The sequence below is a fragment of the Nipponia nippon genome, unplaced genomic scaffold (genome assembly GCF_047370975.1).
Source record: "Nipponia nippon isolate SJK-2023a ecotype South Korea unplaced genomic scaffold, ASM4737097v1 scaffold_9, whole genome shotgun sequence".
Taxonomy (NCBI): domain Eukaryota; kingdom Metazoa; phylum Chordata; class Aves; order Pelecaniformes; family Threskiornithidae; genus Nipponia; species Nipponia nippon.
This window is the reverse complement of record NW_028262413.1, coordinates 33,200,621-33,215,524: the sequence shown is the minus strand read 5'-3', so window position 1 is coordinate 33,215,524 and position 14,904 is coordinate 33,200,621. Positions and strand designations below refer to the sequence as shown.

At 43.3% G+C, this 14,904-nt stretch overlaps 2 protein-coding genes across 12 annotated transcripts in view; one reads left to right on the top strand and one right to left on the bottom strand.

Moving 5' to 3' along the window:
• The window catches only part of SLTM (SAFB like transcription modulator), a 35,713-nt gene extending 33,575 nt beyond the window's left edge, over positions 1-2,138 (bottom strand). For all 8 annotated transcript variants that reach the window (XM_087745402.1, XM_087745404.1, XM_087745409.1 and 5 more), the window contains exons 1-2: positions 1,800-2,138; positions 938-1,025 (exon numbers count right to left, since the gene is read on the bottom strand). In XM_087745402.1, the coding sequence (XP_087601528.1) occupies positions 938-1,025; positions 1,800-1,994 (283 nt within the window). In that variant the 5' untranslated portion in view covers positions 1,995-2,138. The remainder of the gene's footprint in view (positions 1-937; positions 1,026-1,799) is intronic.
• Positions 2,139-2,282: 144 nt separating this feature from the next.
• Positions 2,283-14,904, top strand: part of RNF111 (ring finger protein 111) — a 67,060-nt gene continuing 54,438 nt past the window's right edge. The window contains exons 1-2 of one of the 4 annotated variants that reach the window (XM_087745412.1): positions 11,862-12,146; positions 12,409-12,525. Coding sequence is in view for 1 of the 4 variants with exons in the window: in XM_087745411.1 (XP_087601537.1) it covers positions 2,297-2,301 (5 nt within the window). In the remaining 3 variants the exon portion in view is untranslated. Of the gene's footprint in view, positions 2,302-11,861; positions 12,147-12,408; positions 12,526-12,704; positions 12,940-14,904 lie in introns of those variants that run through there. The other 3 variants (XM_087745411.1, XM_087745414.1, XM_087745415.1) reach the window with 3 other exon arrangements.

The following is a 14,904-nucleotide window of genomic DNA, read 5'->3' as shown; positions in this document are numbered from 1 at the left end:
TATAGGACTGATCATTTCAAAAACAGGTATCTATAGCACAGGTATGAACATTCTTAGCATGTATGTTCAATGAAGAATGCTATGCATAAACCAGACATTTCGTTTCCCAGTATACTTGATTATGGATGCTCCCAGAGCAACAGAAAACAAAAACCCCCACAAAAATCCCCGAGAACCCAAACTCACAAACCACTATTTAAACACTTATGCAAAAGAAAACAGAGCCAACACAATCACTACCAAACAGATCGGTATAGAATCTAAATAATTATTTTTCAAAATGAAAACTAAAAATTTCTTAATTAGGTATTTCACAGTGAGCCTTCAGAGCCCATTCAGGAAATCTGTATTTGTAAATCCTGTCTTCAGTAGCAAGTCTGCTAATAAACCCACACAACACAGTTCTCTTCAGGCAGTGACCCCCTACCACGTATTATCGTACACACACCGCTAGCCTAGGTCCAGCACCTTCTCATGGCTAAACAACCTCTTAGTTCTGCCTTTGCTGTTGCACAGATACTCCCGGACACTACACAGACACCCATCCCCAGCACCAGAGCCGCACAGCAGTTTTGCACCTGTAACACTCCATGTTCAGGATCTCTGTTAACAGCATATTCCAAAAAACTCACGGATCATCTACACGGCCTCAGCACACACAGCGCAAGTCTCCAGGATCTGTGGCAGTACAGCCACTACCTCATAACACATCTCTTAACCCACCCATTTTCCATATATATCCAGCATCCCTATACGTTGCCTATATACAGTGACTGAAAACAGATGAGTAAGGCAAAAGATGCCTTATATGACAGAAGTCAAACAGTAAAGTCATGACTGTATCCAAACTACAGGCGACAGTTCCACGCTCCTTCTTTAAAGTGATATATGTAACAAAAAATGCTTAAAAATGTGATGTATACAAATAGATATTAACCTTTGCCTTTAGTTGGTTTCTTGGTGGGTGTGTCAGCTGAAACAGTTATTTCAATATTATCTGGATCGCCTCCTTCCTCTTCAATAGCCTAAATGAGACAAAAAATACAATTTTTAATGGATTTCAGTGGGAAGTGAGACATTTTGACTTCAGCAGAAGTGAGTGAGCCAAACAATTTTTTTTTTCCATCCCAAAAATATTTTATAAAACACTTTGGGTTAAACCTTTCACTTAAAGCTGGAGAAGACCAAAGAAACGCTAACGATAATGGCAAGAGTTTAAGCTGTTAAAATGACATTTTTAAAGTACAGCTTTTCAAGGATCAGCACATTTCTCTTTGGAAACATAACACCAGAAGGCCACTACGACATCCACGATGACACCAAGGGCAGCACAAAAACAGGAGGGAGGGAAGCACAGAAAGCCTGCAGCAACAACCAGCCGCGGGGCTCGCCCCGGCGGCCGCCCGACGAGCTCCAGCGCCCGGGGCGGCGGGCGGGCCGCAAGGCCGCGGGGCGAGCTCCGCCAGCCCGCCCGGGCCCCGCCAGCCGAGACACCGAGCCCGGGCCGGCCCGGCCGCCGCCCCCCACCCCGGCGGCCGAGAGGGGCGTGCCGCCCTGCCGGCGCTGCGCGCCGCCGCCGAGGCCGCCCGGTGACGGCAGACCCTCGCCCCTCCGCCGACACCGGCGGCGGCACAGGGAGATGTCCCGCCCCCCACACCGGGGGCAGCCGGCGGGGCCGCGAGGGCCCCGCCCCCAGAGCCAGGCGGCCGGCGGCGGCGGGCCAGGCCCCTCGGCGGGTCGGGCCGGGGCGGGCAGGGCCCGGTCCGGCCCAGCCCCCGCGGCCTGTGCCGGCCTCTCACCTGCTTGAGCCGGGAGATGAGGACAGTCTTCACCCCGGTGATGTCCAGGTTGCGCCGCTTCAGTTCCGACTTGAGGTCGATGACCCGCAGGTCGGTGATCTTCTTGCTCTCAGTGGGAGGCAGCGCCACCGCCGCCGGGGCGGCGGGTGCCGCGGGAGCTCCCGCGGCGGCGGGAGACGAGGCGGCGGCGGCCATTTTAGAGCGACTGAGCGCGGCAGCTGCACGCACAATGAAACCCCCCCGCCCGGCCGGGCCGCCCAGTACCCGGATGGAAGCCGCGGCCGACCTGGAGGCGCGGCGCAGGCGCGCTGTGGCTCACCTGGCCCCGGGACCTCCCCGCGAGAGGTTGGCGGCGGGCGGGCCGGGCGGGCGGGGCGGGGGGGGGGGGGTGCCGGGCTGTGCTCCGGCCCCGCGGAGCCCGCCCAGGAAGGACGGGCCGGGGCTCGGCACGGCTCGGGGCTGGGCTCTTGCTTCTGCAGGGAGCGGCGCCGAGAGCCATGAGGTGCCCCGGGGCGGTGCGGGCGGCGGCGGGGCCGGGCCGGGCCGGGCCTGGCGGGAGGCGTGGGGCCGCGGGCCGGCGCTGAGGCGGGGAGGTGTCGCCGGCTCCCGGGCTGGGACCGGCCCGAGGAAGCACCGCTCTAACCGTGATTGCGTGGGCTTGCGTCTCGCTGTTTTTTCTTGAGAGCTTGTGTTTGAAGACCTTGTGTAGCTGCGGGCCTGTGCAGGAAAGAATAACGTTTAGCCAGTGTGCGGTGACTGCCTGTGTGCGTTAGCGCAAACGTGTAGCGAGTCCGATCCAGTGCGAGCAGCGTGAGGTTCCAGGGGGCCTCCCCGGGGCTTGGAGCAGCCGCTCGGCCGGCCCGGCCGCGCTGCGGGGCGGGCGGTGGTGTCCCGGGGCGGGCGTCTGCTGCGGGCCTTCTCCGTTTGGGGGGCTTTTTGCAAGCTTTGCTGAGGCACATCGACTTATCTGCTGTTTCGGTTTGTTAGGTCTTGTAATGAAGCGTTCATTGCCTTCGTGTCAGAATAATTCTTTGATTTTTTTTTTTCCTAAATAAAAGCAGAATGCTTATTTACATATTACTAGTAATTCACCGTTTGCATTAACAAGTTGGGTTCTACCTTCTTGCTTGCTCTGGCCACTGACTTCTCAGAGTTTAGGAAATATACTTAAATTTATGCCGATTTTACCAATTTTACGCAGGTGAAGTAGGAGTTCCTTTAGTCAGTGGCTCCAATGATTTTAAAGAAGAACAACCTAGGGAGAAGTAGGCCTATTTGCATAACAGTTTTTTGTTGGAAGTATTCTAGAAGTAACATACTAATGTTTTAAATTGTTAACAAATAAAGTACCTTTTTCTTATGTTTTATTAGGCTGTATTTGTACCCGGTAATGGAAGGTGTTATCTCTTGGTTACCATTTAATTTGCTTTCTGTAGCAAACACTTGAAGTTATTTTGTCAATGTTAGATGTTACAGCTGCTATTAAATCTTCAAATGAGGGAGTATCTGTGAATTTAAGTACCTCTAAACCAGTTTAAGTCACAACAATCTTCTTGTTCTGTCTCATAATTCAGAAATTGCATATTGATAAAAATGAGAAAATGAATGAGTTTGTTTTATTTGATAAATCTTGGTTAAATAATCTTTTGTGCAAATTACGTCCTGAATCTTACAAAGGTTTGTAACACCATTCTCTTCTTTCTTTTCAAAATACATTTGAAGTATTTAAATAATGCTTTGCTTAAGTAGTTATCGGTTAACAAATATCCATGTATTTAAAAGTTAAGCATGCACAGAAGTCTAAACGAAAATGCAGTTTGGACTGAAAACTGCATGTATGTTTTAGATATATGATGCTGCTGTTGCACATGGTACTGAGATTTTATGAAATGAACAATTTTAAATAAAGAATTAATATATATTCTTCCTTATGCTATCTTCTGTGATAACATTTGTATTAACATCAAATACATTAGGATTGACTTTGAGGTTAATAAATGAACTTTTTAGCTTAACTTTAGACTACAGAAACAGATTTTCGTGTTTTTATAACATTTAAACAGTGCGTGAAAAAGTCCTAAATGTATTTCATTTGCATATTATTTTGAATTCAGCAGTGCAACGTCTCAATCGGGGCTGTCAGTTTTACTGTGGTAAACTGTTGTACAAATACACACAAAACGCACAGGTTAGGTTCTAGTATTGGTGAAGACAAGTTTACTGTGTCTAATTTCAGGAAAGAAGATTAGAGGGCTAACAAATACAGCACTCGCGGTGTTTTATAGGGGTTGCTTGACTTAGCTAAACCTCACTCGTTTTTCATTGATGTCATGTAGATCTCAAAGCTGTACACCTAACCCACCCCTCCACCCCCCAAATAAAAAACAACCAATAGAGCCAAGAGTGACCTTAAGACACATTGTCAGTCATCCTCCTCCCTCAAGGCACAATAAGCTATTATGAAAACAACCTTGATGGATGTTTGCCTAACCTGTTCTTAAAGCCTTAAACACAGATTCCACTCATTTCTCAGGCAGCCTAGTCTAGTCCTTAACTATCCTTTTTCGAATGTCTAGATTAAATCCCTTTTGCTGCAATTTAGCATTCTTATTCAAAGTTAATATAAAGGACAGTGTTCCCTTTCTTTTTGTAGCATCCTTTTACATAAACTAAGACTGTTACCATATTCATGGTAACAAAAACAACCATAGGGTTGTCCTATGCAGGGACAGGAGTTGGACTCGATGATCCTTGTGGGTCCCTTCCAACTCAGGACATTCTATGATTCTATATTTTTGTTCAGTCTTTCAACTTTTTGATTAAAAGCGTGGATTATTTCCTTTTTTTTAATAAGAGTTCTGAAACTCACACCCTTTTGTCGTTGCACCCCTCTAGCTCCTGTCCAATCTTTCCACAACTTCTCAAAGTTATCTTGGTGACAACACTTCTGATTACGCGTCTCAGTAGGATGTATGCCTATTTCAACGTCATGAACTTGTTGACGTGTTCTGCTTGTGATCCACTCTATTGGTATCTTTTCTGCAAATTTATTACAATATCTTTTTTGTGTGCAGTTGATTTATTTTTTGCAAAGTGCAGAACTTTGCACTTGTGTTTATAGAATTCCCTGCCCCCCCCCCCGCCCCGGCCCTGCCCCGCAATGATTTCAAACTCTAGTCTTCACTTCTGCTCTTTGCAGTACCTCTCAAGCTGGTGTCAGCTGCATGTTTATAATCATAACCTCTAAGCCTTTACCCAAAGATATTACAATATTGAAGAGTATGTGGAATTTTATTTTATATAAACTTAACAGTTTGATAATAAAATACTAATAGTGATCCTCTGAGTACAACCAGTTTTGTACCAGTTTTAGGTAGTTTCTGTCGAGATCAAATTTCCTTATCTTCCTTATGAAAAGGTCAATGGAACAGAATGTCAAAAGCCTCACTGAACTGAAGGTCTCCAGTTTATTCATGTCTGTGGAATGATAAATGGAAATTAGGTTGGTTTGATAGATTGTCATGAACAAATCATGTTGGTTGTTACTTATCACTTTGTTATTTTCCAGGTATCTACAATATTTTTAAGTTGTCCAGGAATTTTAATTAAGTTGGCTGGTTTCTAATTTCCTGTTTGTTTGATTGATTGTTTTGTTTAAAGAAAAATACTCTATTTGTCCTTTTGTAGTCTCTTGAAACATCTACTATTTTTCAAAGAGAGTATTGTTTTATACCGTTAGGTTCTTAAATTTGTGGTAAAGTTTGATTAGGAAATGGTAATAGACTTTCAAAGAGGAGAAATGTTTGGCCCAGATAGTCACGTTTAAATGACAACAAAGACAGAAGTGCAAAACTGTGCTCCTGTAAATTCTTTTTTGTCTGCCTTGTATGTGAGACGCCTGAAAATTGTGAACATCCTTAGATTTTTAACGTTCTTCCCTGGGCTCTGTGATTTTCCTTTTTTCTGCATAGAAGATTATCCCAGTTTCAATAGTGCTGACCAGTCTATTGCCGACTCACACTGAAGCATAATGGAGGACCAAACGCTAGCTATTTCATCTTTTTTTACGGCTTAATGCAGTTGGTATACTCTGTGCAGTTTTAATATGATTGGACTCTGTAAAAATGCAGTGATATTCAATGTTTTTAAAACATAGAGAGGGAGTTTTTGCCTGGTTTTTTGTTTGTGTTTTTTTTTGTTTTTTGCTTTTTGTTTTTTTTAAGGAAGCCTCCCGGCTAGAGCATTCACCTAGAGTTGAACAGGCTGTCTCAGTTTTCTCCTCTTCACACAGCCACCCGTTTGTCCATATCCCCTTCTTCTAAAAAGAAGAGGTGTTGGTTTAAGGAAAGTGGAGGTGTTGGGGGTGCTGGAAGGTTGCCTCCAAATAAAGTACCTACAATTAAACACTATCCTGTCTCATTTGAGACACATTGCTCTTCCATGTCTTTTTATCAGTAAAGCTGTATGCAGTTCTCTGCTTAACATACTGGTTGTTTAAAAACTGATTTTTGCAATGTATGTTTTCACTCTAACTTCAGGCTTTTGTTTGTTTGCTTCAGAAATCCAAGTTTCTAATACAGTATTTTGGATTCTACTTTGGGTGCTGACTACATCAAAGCTAGTTATTACAGCAGTAAATGATGCAATGACTCAGTTCCTTTTTGGATCTAACCCTTTCGTAAAAAGAGTGAGACATTGGGCTGATGCTAAGATTAACTGAAATCAACAGGAAGAGTCCCTTTTACTGTGAAAGGCACTGAGTCTTGTCCCAGTTCTTGTGTTACACTGCCTGGTTACTACAGTTTCAAACTTTGCTTTTAGTTATTCCTGATGCCAATCTGACTGTAGTCAAACCTCTGACCAAGCTTACATTTAAAATTTACTAGCTGGTATATTTGCTGGACTATTTCTCTGCAGACAAAGCAAGAATGAATAATACCATTTGAGACATTTTCAGTGAGTGGCTGACAATAGATACATTTTGAGATTAGGAATCCCTGATAATTTAATATGCATCACTGCTGTAAAAAAATAGCTGTTTCCACTCCAAATGTACAGTCTTCTTTTTGATGTATTATTGATACACTGTATGATGAGCAGTCAGAAGAAGGTTGTAGAAATGAGTTTCTGATCTCTAAGTAGCTCTCATTATAGTTCTTCTACAGAACAGCGAGGAGAAGAACATAATCTATTTGTAAATCAAACACAAATATTTTTCTTTATTTTACTACTGAAAGAATATGTACGTGCTAGGAAATGGCTATTGGATTTCTTGGTGTAAAATCAGATCATTAAATGCAGGATGCTTTTGTTTGTTTTAAACCTAATTGCCCTAAAAATAGCTGCTGATTCATCGTTAAAATGCAAAAATATATTTGGCCCCATTAGTGTGCAAGCACTGAAAGAATGTAAAGGAATATCTCATGTAATCTCTATTAACAGGTTGGTGGCATGTTTGTTTTTTGATAAGAAAAAGACCCATTAAAAATACCGTCAGCAAAGTAGCTATTTCTAAGTAATTATATATACACCACACCTTATTAATTATATGTCAAATACTTATAATATCTTCCTTAGAATATCTGACTGCTTGAGACCTTAGTAGGGATTTGCATAATTTCTGAAGTAATGCGTTGCATAAATGCTGTTTCTAACCTTTCAAAGCCTTATCAGGCTGTACAATGTGAAATTAAATGAGCGACTAGTGGGTCATTTCTAAATCTATGTTTTACTGTAATGTAGGGTATTTTTTTCTTCCATATGTCTTAACACACACCACTGAGGTAACTGTATATTTCTATTTTCCAGAGCTTTTGAGAGCTCTTAGGTCAATCACATTAGAAAATTCCCTGTATTTATCATAATAAAATATATAGCACAGACAGCTGTTCAGTTTTATTTTTGACTCTGCAAATGCATCAGTCTTTTCTTGTTTCCTACTAGCAATTTTTCATAAAAGAAATCTTCCAGCATTTTTTCTCTTCCCTATTTCTTCAGTTTTCACTGTTAAGATCTTCATCTGGATGGATTGGAGCTGTGACAATTTGTATCATCTGAATATCAATCCCACAATTTTTGTGATATGTTTTTCTGTGTTATCTTCACAACATATTACCACAAGAGGCTTTACAGTTTATTAATATTACTAGTAATTGTAAATTGCCTTAACACTTACAAACATTTAAACATATGCTTAAGTATGGTCCATTTGAAGTCTGCACAACTACATACGATGTAAATGTCAAGGATGGGCTGTTTCATCTGGATTAATTTTCTGGCTGCAAGTGATTTTTGAGCTCCTCCAGAAGCAGTATTTGTGACAGGAGATACATACTCCTGTATATAGGCAGGAGATTTATAAGTGTATACTACTCATACTGTCCTGGACACTACCAGGCTTGCAGTTAACAGAGCTCTGAGCAAAGACATCTCCTTCTGAAAGTGTGCAGCTTGCATCTTGGCCACGTGCCCAGTGGGACTGCGTTCCAGAAGCTGGTGTTTGCATCTGGAAAAAGCTGTGCCTAGCTTTCATTCGTGAGCAAGCAAACTGAAGCAGCACTCCTGCACGGAACTGTGTCCAACTATGAAGCTGAGCTGCTGAAGGTACCTCAGGATAGGGGTTTGCATTGATACTTGTCTTTTTGCCAAAAATGTAAAGTGCAATTTCCTGCTGGTTGGCATGTTTTGATCTTAGATAAGATAGTTTCTTCTCTATGTCTTTAGTTCTGCCAGGCCCTGGGGTGCGCATATAAATGGTTTTGTTTAGCTGTAGTTAGAAGAAGTTGAAGAGTTCAGTGTGAATTGATGACACTGTAACCTGAAAGCTATTCTGAAATTTGCATTAGTGATTTAGAATGAATTGATTTAACCTTGTGGTTTTCTGTAGCTAAGAAGTGTGAAATGGAGAATCTTTTGTTTTTGTCCAAGGAATCAATAAAATATTTTCAAGACAACTGTCTGTCTTTGCGAGATCCTAAAATAATGGCAGAAGTAACTTTAATAAATATATCAGAGGACATAGATAGAAGTTAAAAAAATTAAAAAACTATTTAAAAATAATTGTGAATAATTCTGGGCATTGAATTGCATTTTCTCCATCACTTTTCTTTAAAAATTATGTTAATAACCAGTCAATAATTGACAAACTGATTTCTATCAAGTGTTAATTTAAGGGTGAGCTGGCCCACAACTTACTAGATTCTTGTCAGCTGATAGCCCATGGTGAAGCAGAAATTAGGAAATCATAGCTAATAAATATCTTAGGAATTCTGCCTTTATTTTAATTTACCCAAGAAGGAAAGGTCTACCAAATCATACATAGTTAAAACATTTACAGATCATCTGGCCACTCTAACTCTGCACTGGGAGAAAATCAAGACTATATAGACTTACCCTGCATTGCTTTTTAATTTGTGAACTGAAATTTCTAGCCACTCTGTAGCCCCTTGGTTTTTGTTTTTGAAATGGTCTTTGTATGTCTTTTGATTGGTGAGCATAGAGTGACTCTGTCCATTTTCTCTGCCAAGAACTACCTTTCTGTCATCTGTGGCATGAGTGTTCAAAACAATTATTAAGTAAATAGGTAAATACATAACTAGTTGGTGTGTTTTGTTTTTTTTTTTTTAATTGGAATTAGCCTCTGATCAGCTTATAGAGAATGTTCCTCTGTCTCATTTCTTAAGGTAATCCGGCCAAATTTCATCAGCTTCCTCTCATAATATATATGCTATGTTCCCTTTAATGTCTGGTTAAGATTAGAGTTCATCTTCCCTGAATACATATAAAAAAAGCTGGATAAAGTAGTTGTAAGACTACATCAGGAATCATTTTTACAATAGCATTGAAACCTCTCTCTCTGAAAAATATTTGGACTAAAATATTGTACAGACATGTTTGCTTTTTTCATGTCCACATCATGTTGTTGGCTGTTGGTTATTTTCTTAATTGCATAGTTTATTGAAGTTCTCATCCTACTGCCTTCTACCTGACAAATACCCAATATATACCAAAACTTTTAGTCATTAATATGCAAGTGCACATTCTGTATATTTTACTCTACTTTTTTCACCTTGCTGCTATTAGCCTGGTCTTCAAGGTCATTCAGTTCTTCCCATGTATTGTCTTCATTTACTTCCCGCCCCAGCAGATTTTTATTACTGTATTTTAACTTCGGTTCCAATCATTAATGCAAAGTATTAAAATTGCTTACACAATCAAGCCATTAGTGACCTCCGTCAAATATGATACGACCTTCTTTCCACTGTCTGTTGCTATCTCCTGTTAAGCATTTTAGTCATGTTTCTAATTTTTATACTGCTCCCCATTCTTCCCAGTATCAGTGGTTATTTCATATGTGGCCCAGTGTCATTGTTTACTGAAGTCTGGCTGGATGCGATGTACTGTATTTCCTTGATTTAAAAAAATAAAAAACAACCAAACACCCCCAAAAACTGTGTAGAAAAAGGCAGCAAGTTAATGCTGGATGACCTGTATTTTGGTCTTCATTGAAAAGTGAAATGAATTATTATTTTGGTTCTGGAAGCACATGAAATCACCTGTGATCCTTTTTTCTGCCTTTGCTGGATGTGGGTCTCACTTTTTCCTGTGCTCTTGCGTTACGCATAAAGCTGAAAAAATTGCTTATTTTCATATCTTTTACGTGGTAAAGCACCCTTTGTGCTTTGTTTCTACACTTTTTGACATATTCGGATATTCCTTTGCTTAGTAATCTTTTTTCCTGCCCCTAGAAATATACCCCTTCTTTTGAGGTAGGCATTTATTGAAGGAGAGTCTTTCCTCAAAGCCTTTTTTCCTTGTTTGAGAAATAGTTTCCATGTTGTTTTATCCACTTTTGCTTTAAGGAGATTCCATTCAGAAACTCATTCAATTAATAGTCTCAAAGTGCATTTTTTCCCAATGACCATTTCTTTTGTAATGATGCATGAAGGGTGTTTAGCTCCTCCAAAACATGTAAGAACTCTTGTATACTGATGACTCTGTGGTGGCAGTGCGTTCTGAGCAAGATATTTAACTACTGGTACATCAGACTGCACCTTTCTGCTCCAAAATCTCGGGTTTGTGTATCTGTTGGTCACTGACAGGATACAACCCTTTTCTATCCAGTGTTTTAAGCTGGAACTGTCTTGAATGTGTACGCTAGCGTTGATGAAGGGTCGTTTCTGGCAGAAGAGACCGTGGCCTTTGGCAGACTTGGGCAGTTACAACGTTAACACTCCGGCTTTCTGCTAAATGAGAGACTTCAGGAAGTTGTGATGTTCACTGTGCTGTTAGGTAGGTGTGAGACTTGGTCCCTGTACAGGAGAAGCTGGAGAAGTTCCTTACACGGTACATTGGCTTCAGTACTGTAGTGGTAAATAGGAAGAGCGGGCAGGCTCACCTGTTCATAAGCCAGTAAGTGCATTTCTGCAGCAAATGCAAATTAAATCCCTATTCCTAAAGAGAGTCAGTGTGATTTGTCTGCATTTCCTAGCAGCTGCACCTGTTCGGCTCCGAGGAGGGCAGTACGATGCCCTGCTCCTGCAGTGCTTCGAGCACCAGGCCTGGCGACGGCCAAGGACCGGTGCAGCGATCTAGCGCAGGCGGCCGTGGCCGCCGCGGCGAGGCCTGGTAGCTCACGGTTCAGCTCCCGACGGCTCAGCTGCAGTTGAGCAGCCGTCAGACACCGCGGTGCGAAGGAAGAGGCGCCCCCGAGTCGACCACCAGTGCTTTTATGCAGGGTCTAGCAGGAGAAAGGCACCGGCAGCAGCGCCGCTGCCCCCGAGCGAGGCTGGCCGCGGCCAGGGCAGTGGCGGCTGCTTGCTGCCGTCCCGCTGAGCTGCTCAGATCTTCGCTGTCCTCTCCGGGGCAAGCAGGCGCTGAAGGCGGCGGCGTCTCCGTGCCGGGGGCGGGGGGGTCCCGGCCCGGGCCCGCGGGGCCGAGGGGAGCCCCGCGCTGCGCCACCGCTTCCGCCCAGCAGGGGGAGCGGCCCCGCAGCGGCGTCTGACGGGAGGCGGGGCGCGAGCCGGCGCGACTGCGCTTTGCGGACTGCTGTAAAGCAACACCGAGTGTCGCGCTGCGTCTGGGGAGGGAGCGGCGGCGGCGGCGGGGGCTGCGCAACAACAAAACGTCGCCCGCCTCGCGGCGTGTCAGCGGGGCCCGGGCGGCTGCGGCCGGGCCGGGGGGCAGCGGCGCCGCCGAGGAGGAGAGGGAGGAGGCAGCGGCCTCCCGGGCCGCGCCAGGCAGCGACGCGGGGTCCCTACGGTGCCTGCCGGGGCCGCTTCCTCCCCTCCGGCCCTGAGCAGGGCGCCGGCGGCAGCCGCCTCTTCCCCTTCGGCCCTACTGTCTCAGGTACGTGGGGGCGGCGGGCGCCGTGGTGTTGCCCCGCACCGTGCAGTGCGGGGCGTTATCTCCTGGCGGGTGGGGCCCGCCGGGGCCGGGAGGGGGGCGGTGGGCTCCCCTCCCCTCCGCTCCCCAGCCCCGCCCCGCACCGGTGGCGGCAACGGTGACCGGCCCGCGGCGGGGCGGGCCGCCTCTCCCTTGCCGGCGGGGCGCGGGGGCAGTTAGGCGGGTGGGAACTTCACGCTGATTTTGTTTTTTTTTTTTTTTCCAGTGCCTCGTTGACGCACAAAGCAGTATCTTCACTGCGGGAAGCCGCAGCACTCTTTGGGGTTTTGTCTCCTTGAAAATTTGTCACAAATTTTCCCTTACGGAAATGAGTTTTACTTGTGTGCGTAATAGGGTTTGGTATAACGTCATTTGTTTTGTTTGCAAAGTTGGTATTCTGTTTCTTAACCCATATTAAAAAAAAATCGTTGTCAGATGTTTTTTGCCTGATAAACAAGGAAGCAGCGTTCATTCAGAAATGTAGGCCAGGATCTTCAGAGGCACGTAGGTTTGTAACTCTTATTGAAATGGGCAGGTGTTAAGGATCTGTGTACTTTTTTAAGTGCCTGTGTTTCAGTGATTAGGGCTGAGCATACATTTGTAGAATTTTTGTGTTGTTTGAGTAAGCTCCTCTTCTCTCATGGCTTGAAATGTTTTTGTGAAATCATAAGCAAGGCCTGATTGCTTTAGCTGATTAAATGATACCCTTATTTCCTAATACTCAAGTGCTCCTCAAAAAGAAGATATAATGCAGGAGGTAAGATCTTGCTGTAATAGCCCAACTTTATTTGATTTTAACGCGATTACTTCAGAAACAAATATTTGACAAAAAAGATAAAAATGGACTGCTCGGCATGGAGACCTAGGTAGCGTTTATCATGGTGGAATGTCTGTATTATAAACTAATAAAGGAAAACTAGGTTTTCAGGTGGTGAAATAAAGCCTTACATTGTCTTTGTTGTAACCAGTGGAAAATTCCAAAGAGAGGTTAATTCTGGATACTTAGTAGAAACATTTTTGAGGACAATTAATATGTAAAGAATTGGAATATTTTGTCACTCTCAGAAAGAAATTAAGGCTTCTCACAGTTCACATACCTGTAGTCCTTGCTATCAGAGTAGTTTTCCACCAATTTTAATGTTTTTACTCCTCTCTTTGTTGGATAGAGGGACTACGCGAGGCAGAAAAAAACCCCAAAACACTCAACAAAAGAAACTTGTTAGCCAAGATTATCACCAATTCAGTTTTGTACTCTTGCCGATGTGCGAGGGTTGATAGCGAAAGATGTGATCTTGGTTCATTTGATAAAGTGAACATCTGGTCACCTGTCTTATGCTGTCATCCACAGTATAAAATGATCTATTGAATTCATAAGACAGGAAAGGCTGTGTGCACGTTTCACATTTAACTTTAGTTAAAAAAAGCGTATAGGACACCAAGCTTCCTGTTTTAAAACTCTTGAAATCTCGCATATATAAAATCTGTTTATTTTTATTGATGGTTGAAGCCCTGGTAGCTACAGCTGTGGTTATGTCTAGTATTGGGAGCCTGGGTGTGAACAACAGCTCTTAGTATTCATGCATATTTCACGTGTTCTTTCAAAATCTGGATGGGAACATTCTGACCTTTCAGAAATGTATCTTTTATGAAGCAGTGGCTTTTGTAAAAGTGTATGAAGAGTGTAGCTTAACATATCTGTGACTTGCACTTTATCTTTAGATTAATAACTTTGTAGACCTACCTAACCAGATCAGTTACAACAGTCTTGTCTTTCAGTGGAGGTGGCCATGTTGCAATAACATTTAGCTGACAGCAGTTACAGGCTTTTTTTCCAAGATGAAGAATCTTTCATTTCAGTTGTTTATATTTCCTCTAATGGTGAGGTCAATCTTTTGAGAAGATACAGGCAATAGAGCCCCCCTCCCTGGCTGATGAACTACGGAGGCTTAGGTGTCAGGCAGTTGAATAAATGGGGAAAAAAATGAGGGGGGATGGGATGGGGAATGGGATGATTTAATTCACATGTAAACAATGGGCATAGGACAGAGAGATGGATTTGCCATAGGCAGATGATGTATAAAGATTTCCCTACAGCTTTACTAATGTGCAATGTCCTTTAGGGCAGTTTTATCACCAGATCTGTAGTGCTTTAGCTGTTTGCATGTCAGTGAGGTTGAGAGGAGATTTAGAAACATGTATATTGAGTAATGTCATATGGGACACATGTACAACATAGGGATAGGATAATTACTCCCAGTTGTAGTCTCTTGTCAGTGTAAGTGACAGTGATCAGCTGCTTCCAAAGCCTACAGTGCTCTTAAAAGAAACACAAAATGTATCTGTAGACGAAGTGTTACACTAGTGAACTTCCTTCAGGCTTAAGTTTAGATTAGTGTTTTTCTTGGTCAGGCCTAACAGAGACCCCTAATGGAGCAGAGGGGAAGGAAGAAAGGAAAGTGTTTCTTTCACTAACCCAAAATTTTGCTAACAAGATTATTTTGCTGTTTTATATATTTTATATAGTTTATGCTATCTGGAAAAGTAACTACTGTGAATTAAAATGATGTCTTCCTTATTAAGTGTTTATCAAGTGAAATCTGAGATGGCTGGTTCACGACTTTACTAACGAGACTTCCTTTTGGCTTTTTTTTGCCAATAAGGTGCAGTCCTAATACTTGGCTGCTGTCAAGTAAAATGTTTGCTTTTACTCACTGCCACTTGG